Below are 12,754 nucleotides of genomic sequence, written 5' to 3'. Positions count from 1 at the left end.
AAATTTCTCTAATGATACTTTAATAAACACTGCCTTGTATTATTATTGCAACCTTAATAGATCTTTTATTGCATTATTTGTATTGCAATTAGGTAGAAAGTAGCTTCTTCTTCTCTCGTCCGACACAGCTGATTTTATTTTTATCAATCTCATCTTTCTCAGATCATCTTTTACTCAATTCTTATTCCTTTTTCTAGAAGTTTTAAATTTTTCTCTTGAAGTCAAATTAAATTTTACTATTGACATTAGAATGCCATATAATTTGGCTACGATTATTTTAACAAAAAATTGCCTTTTTTATTAAATGAAAATCCGTCTGGAGCTTATGTTCAGTACTCGTTACAATCCGTAATGAATCTTTAATTCGGTGCATTATTAAACCGTACTATGATCTTGCTTGCCTGTTCTCGTTGCCTGAATAAAGCCCGATGGAAGACAATTATTTACCTTTCTCAATATTTCCAAGTAAGCTGCCTGTCGCGTTTAATATTCCGAAGTATCAAGGACTACAGTGTAAAGAACAAAACTTCGCGCAGAGAAGCACGGTTCGACGATGAATTTCCCATAAATCACTTAAGCTGGTACGTGGCCGTCGGATGTAGTAATTTGGAGATTAGTAGTTTGCGCGCGCGATCGATGTGTCATCCGCGCGATCAAACTCGTAAAGATGACATTCGCGGGCTGATAGCGTCACGCACAGACACACACGCTTAAAATTTTATGTACCGAAGACTCCGCGAGAGATTGTAAATTTTTACGAACCGCGGATCGACGTTTCGCTGCTGGCGTAACAATCGTCAAGCATGTGCGAGAGTTACGCAAGATCAATTTCTAAAGATGACATTTTCGAATTTACATCGTCGCTTCAAAGCATTTTAATTGTTTCGCATTCAATGGAGTTGAGTTTTTTTTATATATTTCGTGAAATTTCCCCGTGCTTTTTTTACGTATTATAAATCGTGTGTGTAACTTGGACATTAATTCCGTGATATTAGTCGCGCAACTCGCTGCTGCCTGTCATGCCGGATGAATTTGTAACGATCATTAATTCGTATTGTCACTTCAACGCCTAAACCGGTTTGTTCCAGAACTCGTTATGATTGTGCCTTTTGACGTACGAGCGCCATAAATCAGCGTTTACCATCGGTATAATAATAATCATAATTCCGGGATGCTGTACGCGCGTCGCTCAATGTGAGCTTGTGGCATTTACGTTTATTCACAATACCGGCCCTCGGCGGTACTATGTTTCGTATTCAATTGTTACGAGGCGAGTGCTCTTGCTTACCGATGTAATAATTTCGTAATACCGTTCACGCAGAAAGATCATGATGCATGATAATTTTACGAGATTTTCGAAACGCATAACGTACACTTGTATAAGAATTGCTTTACATACAATTATTACTATACACAGAGAGAATTTTTTGTTATATTTTATCGCGACACTTTTTTACAAATTTTACCATGTGTGGTGATAAGCTTGGAACAACTTGGCTATCAAATATTATGAGTAACGATAATTTGAAGTATATATAAGATACTTTGTAAATTCTTAATAAAAATTAATTGGCGGCATTATAAAATGTTTTAAAGCAAAATTTTTACAATCTGAAACAATATGTTTTTATTCACACAGAGTGTCTCTTTCCGTATAAATTTTAACACTATGTTCTATGAGTTGAAATAAGAAGAAATAAGAAAAATGTAACATAGACTAAAGATGCTTTATTGAAAAGTTATAGTAGAGTTTGAAAGAAACATTTTTTTCAACTAAGTTTGCATTTCAAAATACCGTTTGTTCATATCGTTATAAGAGTTTAAACATTGATGTAATATTGAACCCCATAGTTTCAAGTAGTAAACACGACTAAAAGAAACGGACAAGATAAACATCATTGAACGAAGTATCACTTATAATGTCGCTTGACGTTTATCTTGTATCGTATTGTTCTAAATAATAAATATGAAGTTTATCGAATACAAGTCATGTAAAAAAGTGAACATAAGGCAAACAATTATTGACGCAACAATTTCATATTTTTGTTATAATTTTTTAATAAAGTATTTTAAGTTTATACATATATATATATATATATATATATTATAACAAATTGTTTATATATTTTTTTAGATTATATATGTATAAAAAATACTTAGAAAGTATGTATAAATGTATAATGATATATGATCATATAAATTTATTTTTATATAGCTATTTTTTATGTTATGTATATTGTGTCTTTTGAAAAACACCGGTTATATCCTTGTAGCAATCAAGCTTGGGATCTCATGAGTCTCCTGTAGCTTAGGACCTAAGTGGAAAGATTGCTGTAATAATCGTAGTCGTCAAGTCAACGCACAAAGATCGATATACGAACGTATTTACGTCAATCTTATTACGGCAATCTTTCTGCTCAGGTTCTTACGTGTGTTGTGCCATTTCTTTTCTTGATAAATGTGTTGTTATGTTATCTATTTGTGATATAAACAGCGTGCTGATCAATTTTATCATATTACATGATGATACAGGTGAAATTATTATGAATAACTTGGAAATTATTACGAATAAGTCGGATTGAAAATATCATGTATTGTAAAATTTACATAGGTAAAAGATATGTTTATTTTATTTAAAACAATGAAGAATCATGAACTGTTTAACTTATTTTAAAATTACTATGTGTGAAATTTAATTATTATATTTTAATAAAAATAAACGTATTTTACTGTGTTGAAATCTAAAATATGTGTAATATTAATTAATCAGAGAAGATTATATAAAGATCTTCGAAATCATTATTGTTTCGTGGCTATCGTGATTTTCATAGTTCACATTTTACGGAGAGAAAATTCTCTTTGTACGCATCGCATACACAATCGAGATGTAACAATCTCGATTGGTATTACTCATTGACGAGAGAGGAGCGTCGCGCAAGTGCGCGAAATGGAATCCGCGACGCGGAAATCACTCAATTTCGCGATATTGATACCGATTGAATGTGGATAACGCGACATGATGATTTATGTGCACGTTGTGCGCGCCCGTGACGGAAGGATGATTTCGACGTTGTTGACGGAACAACCAATTCCCGTTTCTCTTGTGACGCAGCATCCCCGATTCCGCGCAATGTCACTCGCATCGCGCTGACAACCGATGCGGTAACTTGTCTCAGATGAAAGGGTTTTGTTAATTAATGCTCGCGCGCGCGTGCGAACGATAATAAAAAAAAAAACACCGATGGAGTCTTGGCCACGAAAATTAATAATTACCCCGTGAATTTCTTTCTCTCGCACGCTTTAAATTCACGTATAGCTAAATTTTCCGAGTGTAACGTTTTACTTTCATCGATTAGCATCCGGCGTGTATTTCGGGCTGTGTCTCTCGATCTCTTCGCTCCCTGCTTCCTCCCTGGCTTTGTGCGCGAGTATCATTTTAACCGTTGTTGTATCGGATATTGATAAAAAAGGGGCTCGCGTATTGTTACACATTATCACATGCGCGCGCTATAAATACGGAAACGTTTTTAAGCCGGCTAGCTATCTGTGCGTTATTTGACGTTTTTATTGTCGCATCCGAGCGACGACGCGACGCGAAGGAGAGATGTTTATTAATGACTTAAGTGGATTTGCAAATTCCCGTGCTAATTTGCGAATCGTAATTTAGCGTATATCTCAATTGCATGCAAACGCACGTGTCATTAGACGCAAATTGGTTGCGCATAACGCATATTATATATTTATTCACAGAAATATCACTCGAACTGTCGTAGACGGAAATTAATTACTCATTTGTATATATTACTGATAGCTTATCAATAAACGAATCGTGGATAATCGATCGGAAATACATTTTCTGTCCGTTCCGTTGGTTTTAGCATCATCGGTTTTAATTACTTCGGATGTACGAGGAATGCGGTTTCTGGTTTTGCCGCTGTAAACGGTAATTCCATCGCGTCACTTTTAATAAATCCACGAAGAGCTCTCAGTTTCTTTACTTATCAGTGACTTCGACAGATAAAAACGTCGCGCGTGTATCTCGGTCGCCTAAAGAGTTTATATTTTTATATTTGCAATTTTGCACACGCCCGAGTTGCTCGCCTTCCGCTTCATTTCTGATACTCCAGCAACAAACACACAGCAACAACTACGTGACGACGGCGTTTCTCTTGTAATCCCAGCTGCGCTCGATGCAGAGCGGCAACGGTGTAACACGGCGTCGTCGCTAGAAATAACAATATCGGATTTTGTACCTGTGTACGTGTCTGTCAGCCTATAGTCGTCATAGCGTCTTCTGATCTAAATTATATTCCGAGTTACACGCCCGCTTTGGAAGTCGCGTTCTCGGCTGCTGGTACCAGCTATTTTCACACTCGTCTTTCGTTCTCCGTACCACGCTCTACGAAGATTACTCCTCCGTTTAAAGTAATTACGACGTCTCTTGCAGCTTTGTTTCTAGCAGCTTTGTCGCTCGCGCGGACACGGTTAAATCGCTTCACGATATTTCAAGGCCGACAAGTATTTCCATGTGGTATATTAATATTCACAATATCTCGAGCGAAAATAGGTTTCTTTCTCAAAGAAGATGGTAAGGAGGAAGAAGAATGGAAAAACTGTCAGAGACATATTTTCATGTCACGTATAATATTTGTGATATAGATGTATGTACATATATACATGTGTGCGCATGCTGTCACGTAATGATGCAAATACTTGAGACTAATTTCTGCTCATTAATGTAGATTAACTTTAATTTCAGTTTAACTTCATCTTTTCTTAATTTGTATAAAACTACACGGAGAGAGTTTTCTTATAAAATTCACTCTGAAGATTATGATAGTCGTATAACAATTGTATATTGTATTTTAAGGAATTTTATATATTTTTTCTGATTTTCTTAATAATGGACATATTTTTTATTGTCTCAAATAGATACAAATAAGGGTAAATCATATTTAATATAAATTTTATAATGCAGCATGATATTTTTAATCTCACTTTGTCTGATAATTTTATAAAGCGGCAATTAATTAGCGCGCTGTTTATACTATAGAAATATAACATTTATGAATAGAAATGACAATACGTAGGGAGATTTACAAGAGGTATAAATTCTAGGAAAAGTGTTTTTCAAAAGATAATGTTAATGATATTAAATACATCCCTATGTAATTATATAAAAAATACATATATAATCATATAAAGATATTTTGTATATGTTTATATATTATTACATAAAAATATTTTGCTCGAACTTTAAAAATTTTGTCTGGAAATATTTTATTATGCTGTTTATTAATTTTTCTTAAGTAATTTATAAAATGTCTTATATATTAAAAAAAATTCCTACTGTAATAATATTTAATAAGTTGTCAAGCTTATCACTAGACGTGGTAAAGTTTGCATGGAGTTTTGTTGTAAAATATAACAAGAAATTCTCTTTACGTGTAGAAAAAGATGAAAAGTAAGTAAATCGAGATTAAAGTTGATGTACATACATTGATGGAAATAATGGACATAAATCCGTAATCCGTTTGAAGTTGCACTTTAAAAGATCTGTTACTCAGAGAGATAAGAGAAAATAAGAACGCTTTTAAAAAAATGAATTTTTCCACTAATATTGTCATCGCAATTCGGTTTCGACACTGCACTTTTTTCCCCGAGAGATACGAGGGTTTTATCCATAAAAGATTAAAAAGTCTCGAATTATCTCTCTCGCGCTGTGTATCTTTGACCCGTTGCGTAAGATGGAGCAAATTCGTGTTTTATTCGCTGCGGCAGCTTCAGAAACGCAAAGCGGCATTAATCACGATGGCGCAAAGCACCGCCGTTAATCACGCCAAGTACACACGTATTTGCGGCCATGTGTCACAGACACGCTCACGCGGCGGTGCACACGGGAGTCTCGCCCTGTGTTTGCACATCGAATAGATGGAGATTCTTCGTTCGGTGGCCCGGAGTTCTCCGACTTTATCCTACAATTCATCTATTGTTTCGGCAGCTCCGCTCTGCCGGGTGGTCGCTATAAAAAGTGTTTTATTATCCAACGTATTCCTTTCAACGCGAAGAGGATCGATAAATTTGTGAACTGTGCACTACGAACAAGAAAATCGAAATTAATTGGGACAGTCGCGACGAACACCGGTGCAATTACTCTTTCGTTATAATGAACGAATTTAAAGTTGTGAATGACCTTTGCAATTTTGTCACGTTTTGTACTTAGATTCTTTAATACTCTTTATTGAATTTACTATTAATTTTACGGGATAAAGATAGATATTAAGAAGGATATATGACGTAATTTGCATCGCATCGCATGCTTTCCGTGAAAATATAATCGAGATATTGAGATATGAAATGTTTTTCTATTGCTTTTTAAGAGTTTAAACTATTTTTTAAACTTTTATTTATCTATGTTATTTTATAAGATATTCTTTTAAAGAGGGTATTCTTGGATTTTAAGAAGTCGATTATTTTTTAAAGGTATTTTTTAATAGTTTGAGCCTTGACTTGTAAAAGTTTTTATTCACATATAAACTGTTTACAAAATTTTTAACGCAACATTATTTTTGATAGCTTTAATCGCTTTAACTCAAAATGTTTTTTTACTGAGATATTTACATTTTCCTCTCTCCGATCTGTACAATTAAATCTTATAGTAACAGTAAGTTGGTATTTTTTTGACACGGCTAGATTTTCAAAATAATGGGCAACAATATATTTTCTCACGTTTGATAAAATTTGTAAATAGCATTTAAATATTGAAGAATAAATGTACCATGTTTTAAGATTATAGATTTTATATTTTCCTTCCAAAACGTTCTTAAGAATGGATACCAAAATAATAGCAAAAGTGGGAATCCTCTTATAATATGTAATTTATACGTGTTACATTTGCTTTTCTTATTAATGTCAAGAAGGATTATGTAATGTAGTAGGTGTTTCTCTTGTGGATTTATTATAGATGAAATGTGAATCGAGAATAACATCTCATCATCTCTTCAACTTGTGAAGGGCTTACCTTTGTCGAGAGAAACCTAATAGCAATCTTGTTACACAGAAAAAAAGCAAGTGTCAAATTAACTTATATATATTTTATATATTCATATGAACGCATTCATTGTTTCATTATACGCAACAATATATAATAAATTCTTAAAAAAATTCGAAAATCTTGAATTTAAACAATATTATAGTCTTATTTCAATACTATAATTGTTATTTCAAAAATATAATATAATTATTTTGATAATTTTATTCTAAAAAAATTATAATCTTTGATTTGAACATACAGTATTTTCTATTCAACATTTTTTCATTTCCATTCAAAAAAATTATTCTTAAATAACAAGAATATAATTGTTTCTTGATTAAATATACAAAATCTTAAAATAAATCTTCATTTAAGTAAATTTTTTTGATTTAATGCGATATAATCTTATTTCAAAATTTTCATTTCGAAACTAAAGGTATTGCCAACATAACAATATTCTTTTTTTCTGTGTAGCAAGTCAGGGAAGCTTATATTTAAACATATTTAGTGGCGGTTAACAAATTACAGCGGTTTTCACCCGGTTGTCGGAAAAACGATTAAATTGAAAACGCAGTTTCCAGATTGATGAGAAAAAAATGCGGTTAGACAATGACCTGATAAATATTAGCAACAAACGATTAACGCCAATGTACTCAATGCGATAAAAGGACCATGATTTACATTTTGATATGGTTTACAATACGTATTTAATTAATAAAATGTTAATCGACGTGACATTTAGCCCGTTATCTTAATTATTGGCTTCTGTACCCAGATAAGCGAGCGATGATATCTCGATTTGTACTCGAGATTGAGCCGCAATCCGAGCGTGTGATAGTTGCAAGTTACGCTTTCATGCTTAGCGTTATTCTCGGCGACGTGGTACAATAATATTACGCGTTTCCGTCTAAATTTAAAGCGTACTTAATCCAACGAAGTTTCTAATCATTCACCTTGGGTTTCTGCGCGATTATATTATGCAAGACGTGGGATTATCTATGCGTTCTATTAAATGCAAGATAGCCGGATCAATAGCTCGCTTGGTCTGTCGAGTTGCGATCGCAGCCTTTGTCGTTGAAAAATAATAACATCACGTTCTACTTCGACATTTCCATTGTAACTTTTTTTCCCGCGCAGCATTACGCAAAATCGTACACATGCGTGGTTGCGTATAATAAAAAAAAAATTAAATTTATTGAATAAGGTAACGTACCTTTTTTACGCAACAGATGTAATAAAACTTTACGATCGTGACACGTGAAATTAAAATGCACCAGAAAATATATGTAGGGTAGATGTTTTAGTTTATATGTCTTTTACCATTTTTATTTAGCATTTGAGCAGTAAAAGAATTTTATGGCAATTCTTCGCGCATGATTACGTACGATATTAAAGCCCCCCCTCCTCTCTCTCTCTCTCTCTCTCTCTTCACGCTATGCTTTAAAGCTGCCAAACAAGATGAGCGAGAGCTTGCCTCAATATCGGATATAGTGCTGCTTCTCTCTGCCTGGACCACATTTATTTAACGATGGTTTACCCGCAATGTCGGTATTGCATAGTTGTAAAGCCGGAGGTGTGGCTATTATGTCTGTTCCACGCTGGAACTTCGTGTATTATCAGCGTTACGTGACACATAATATGCCTGTATGGTATGATTAAGCTAGTTATTGCAAAAAAAGAAAAGCGCGAAGTTAATGCGTGATAAATATTCCAAGAACATATTTTCTTTTATGATATGTAGTACATTTGTGCTAACGATTGCTTTGCTTTGCGAAAAACAGATACATTTGTTTTATATTATTCTTTGATAAACAAGCTATTTTATAAAACATATTTATTTATTTATCGGTTAATATATCACTTTGTATTAGTTCGGTAATGTATATTATTTTTTCAGATTGGTCGACGACAGGTGTGTAGTATGTCCCGAAGCTGGAGATTTGTCAAATCCACCAAAGAAATTCAGAGGTAATTCATATTCTTGAAACATATTTATCTTCGCTTTTTGATCAGTTCTTTCCTTTTTAAAATTAATATTAAATATATCTATTACATTTATTGTAGTAGCTTTTTTAATATTTAATTTTTTTTAATGTCACTGTTTTCTAAAAATTGAAGTATTAGAGTAAGCACGAGAGATATATTGAATGATAGCAATTGTTGACTTTTTTTTAGATTGCCTCTTCAAAATATGCCCTATGAACCGGTATTCCGCCCAAAAGCAATTCTGGAAGGCAGCGAAACAGAGTGCGAGTTCGGGTACAGATGCTATTTTGCTCAAAAGACTTCACGTGAGTTGTGGATGATGCTACATTGTTTAATCAATTTATGATTTAACTAATAAATAATTACAAGAAAATACTCATACATATTCCTTTTATATATTCCATGAATGAAAATGCATTTGTTAACATATAATACGTCTGAAGACTAAATAAATGCGTGATAACATGAACATATGTAGAGTGTTTATAGATACGGGGAAATATCTAACCGGTTCTTAAATGTTGTCTGGTTTACTGATTATTCAATTGAATTTTATCATAAAATGCTTAATTATTTCTAGTTGGGTTTTTAATAGAGTTATACAAGCGCTTCCCTTTTATTTTTTTATTGTTATTTAAGGAGACTTATTTTTATTTTATTTCAGCATGCGGCCGAAATCGAGAAAAAGCAAAATGAGACTGAAAACAAAAAACTGCTGGGCACCGTGGTTTCCTACGGTAACGTCGTACAGGTAAGACAATAAATCTTTCCTTCTTAAAGAAAAATTCTTTGTGTACCGACATTATTTTATTAAAATTAACTTGAACGCTTTATACTTGACCGCATATTCTTATAACACAAAGTAGCTATATGAATAATAATAGATTTATCAATATTGCTAGGGGAGCGGGTTTCCCCTTAACATCTTTTTTTGCAAAGCGATCATAAAAAATGTTTGGTACATCGTATTGACGTAGTTATTTGTCTTGTACAGATAAGGGTTTGTTAATTAACAAGTTTTCCTTTCTCCGCGATATTGTTGCCAAGTCGGAAAACAGAAGTATCAAGTTGTGACTCTTAAGTTTCCAAATAATTAAATTCTCCTTTCGCGTTGCAGCATTATTGATAAGAATTACGATATGATAACGCGCTTTGATCATCGGCAAACGAGATAATGTCGCGGAATGAACGTTATTGCATCTATGGTATAATATAGATTGTATCTTTGATCGTAGTAAAGGCAATGGATGCCATTAGACGTCCAATTAATTTCTATTATAATATATTCTTCATTGAATTATCGACTCTCTTATCTTTCATATTGATGTATTATATAAGTTAATTAATTTACTATATTATTATCTTGGTTTATACAATATATATGGCATTATACATTACAAAATTATCTATTTATTATTGTCAGCTTTACGTTTAACTCGCGAAATAATTCATCTCTGAATAATAGAATAACAAATTACGTTTTGCGAATGTTATATAATACAAACACATGAGTATGTACAATAATTAGCATTGAAGTTAATTTTATCGACATTACGTTGCGTGCGTTTATAAATAAATTTACAGTATATATTAAATGCGTTGCACAAATACGAATGCAATTATTTGCATCGACTCTTTTACGCGGCAGTTGCTACATCTCAAGTCCAACAAATACCTGACGGTGAACAAGAGATTGCCAGCATTGCTGGAGAAGAACGCGATGAGGGTTTATTTGGACGCGAACGGAAACGAGGGCTCATGGCTTTACATAATGCCGTTCTACAAACTGCGCAGCGACGGCGACAGCGTCGTCGTCGGCGACAAGGTGATTATGGAGCCGGTGAACGCGGGTCGCCAGGGCCTCCACGTGGCCGCCAATTACGAGCTGAGCGACAATCCTGGTTGCAAAGAAGTTAACGTCGTAAACTTGTCCACCTCCTGGAAGGTGACTCTCTTCATGGAGCATCGAGAAAATCAGGAGGAGATTCTTAAGGGCGGCGACGTGGTGCGGCTGTTTCATGCCGAGCAAGAAAAGTTTCTTACTATGGATGAATACAAGAAGAAGCAACATGTGTTTCTTAGAACGACGGGCAGGACCAGCGCTACCGCGGCCACCAGTAGCAAAGCCTTATGGGAAGTCGAGGTAATAAATTGAGTTTATAGAATAGAATTGATTTACTTTAGATTGTGCTAAAAACCTGGTGGAAATTTTTCTCAGAATTTTCTTTATATTTTTTAGTATTTTTATATATAACTAGCTATGCCCTGCCACGCGTTGCTGTGGCTCTCTATTCTTATGCTACGTTTTTTTTCAAATTTTCTTTGCTTTCGTTGTTTAACTTTCAAGAGCCTTGCTTTACTATTGCTCTTTTTATTTTATTTTTGAATAAACATTTATCTATCTTTAATAAATCTAATATTCATTTATTCACGTACTTCTAACTTTTTTTTCTAAAAGCTGCCATAGATTTAGAAATCCATTCAAAAGACTGTTTTAAATAAGTTCCTTTTTTTTAAATAAAATGACAGCCATCTTTATTTTTCTTATTATCTTAATTTAAACACAATAGAAACATTCTTCGCCTCTCCCGGTCTCTCCCGTCTCTCCCCGTCTCTCCCGGTCTCTCTTCGTCTCTCCCGATCTCTCCCCGTCTCTCCCGGTCTCTCCCCGTCTCTCCCGGTCTCTCCCCGTCTCTCTCCGTCTCAATGTGTCAAAATTTCAATAATATTAATAAAAAACTATTTTTAACACTTAAATTATGGCCATCATTTTTGAAACATCGGTATATCCAAAATCAAACTCCATAAAAACACTCCCGTTTTCCCGTTTTCCTCTTCTTATTTCATTATTATATTTAAGATAGCTCTTAACATTTATATTTCTAAGGTAAATTAAATTTTTTTATCACATTGCAACAATAGTGCTAAAAATTCTTTATCTTATGTTTTTATAATTATTTTTCTCTTTGTAATTCTTTCTCTCTCTCTCTCTCTCTCTCTCTCTCTCTCTTTCTCTCTCCCTCCCTCTCTCTCTCTGCCCATAAATAATTAGTACAATAAGTTGAATTTACATTAAATTTATTTATAAGACCTATGTTTTATTTAACGTAATCAAAATTGAGCTTTACCTTGGGACATCTGTTTCTTATAACTAATTTTATTTACTTATCTGTTAATGAATAGGTAGTGCAACATGATCCATGCAGAGGCGGCGCAGGTCACTGGAATTCACTTTTCAGATTTAAACATCTAGCGACTGGTCAGTATCTCGCTGCTGAGGTTGACACGGATGAACCACGGGAACCTGTGAAAGGCAAGCGCGGTATGAATATTTTGAAATTAATATTCAATGCGAAAGTATCCAATGTTTTAATTAAATTGAAAAATGATTGATGTGTTGTAACTTGTTCTAAAAATACCCAGTGTTTGCGGTTAATGAAATAAGGATAAATCGATTGTTTACACATGCGATGGTTTAATAGATCCACCTGGACCGGTCTACAGATTAGTGTCAGTGCCGCACAGTAATGAGATTAGCTCGTTATTCGAACTGGATCCCACGACTCTAACGCGGGGTGATAGTCTTGTTCCACAATCATCCTTTGTCAGATTACATCACATATGCACAAACACTTGGGTCCATTCAACAAGCGTACCGATCGATAAGGACGACGAGAAACCTGTGATGTCAAAGGTAACATATTCTAGTAATTGCAATTAGAGCGACAGATTGTA

At 34.0% G+C, this 12,754-nt stretch overlaps 1 protein-coding gene across 3 annotated transcripts in view; it reads left to right on the top strand.

The window, feature by feature from the left end:
* LOC105835203 (inositol 1,4,5-trisphosphate receptor) overlaps window positions 1–12,754 on the top strand; it is a 49,012-nt gene that overhangs the window by 19,672 nt on the left and 16,586 nt on the right. For all 3 annotated transcript variants that reach the window (XM_036292975.1, XM_012678257.3, XM_012678255.3), the window contains exons 3-8: window positions 8,931–9,001; window positions 9,209–9,324; window positions 9,684–9,770; window positions 10,668–11,162; window positions 12,203–12,341; window positions 12,502–12,713. In XM_036292975.1, coding sequence (XP_036148868.1) covers window positions 8,931–9,001; window positions 9,209–9,324; window positions 9,684–9,770; window positions 10,668–11,162; window positions 12,203–12,341; window positions 12,502–12,713 — 1,120 coding nt within the window. The remainder of the gene's footprint in view (window positions 1–8,930; window positions 9,002–9,208; window positions 9,325–9,683; window positions 9,771–10,667; window positions 11,163–12,202; window positions 12,342–12,501; window positions 12,714–12,754) is intronic.

This window comes from Monomorium pharaonis, chromosome 10, assembly GCF_013373865.1.
Source record: "Monomorium pharaonis isolate MP-MQ-018 chromosome 10, ASM1337386v2, whole genome shotgun sequence".
Lineage (NCBI taxonomy): Eukaryota > Metazoa > Arthropoda > Insecta > Hymenoptera > Formicidae > Monomorium > Monomorium pharaonis.
Note: the sequence above shows the minus strand (reverse complement) of the source record. Positions and strands in the feature narration are given on the sequence as shown.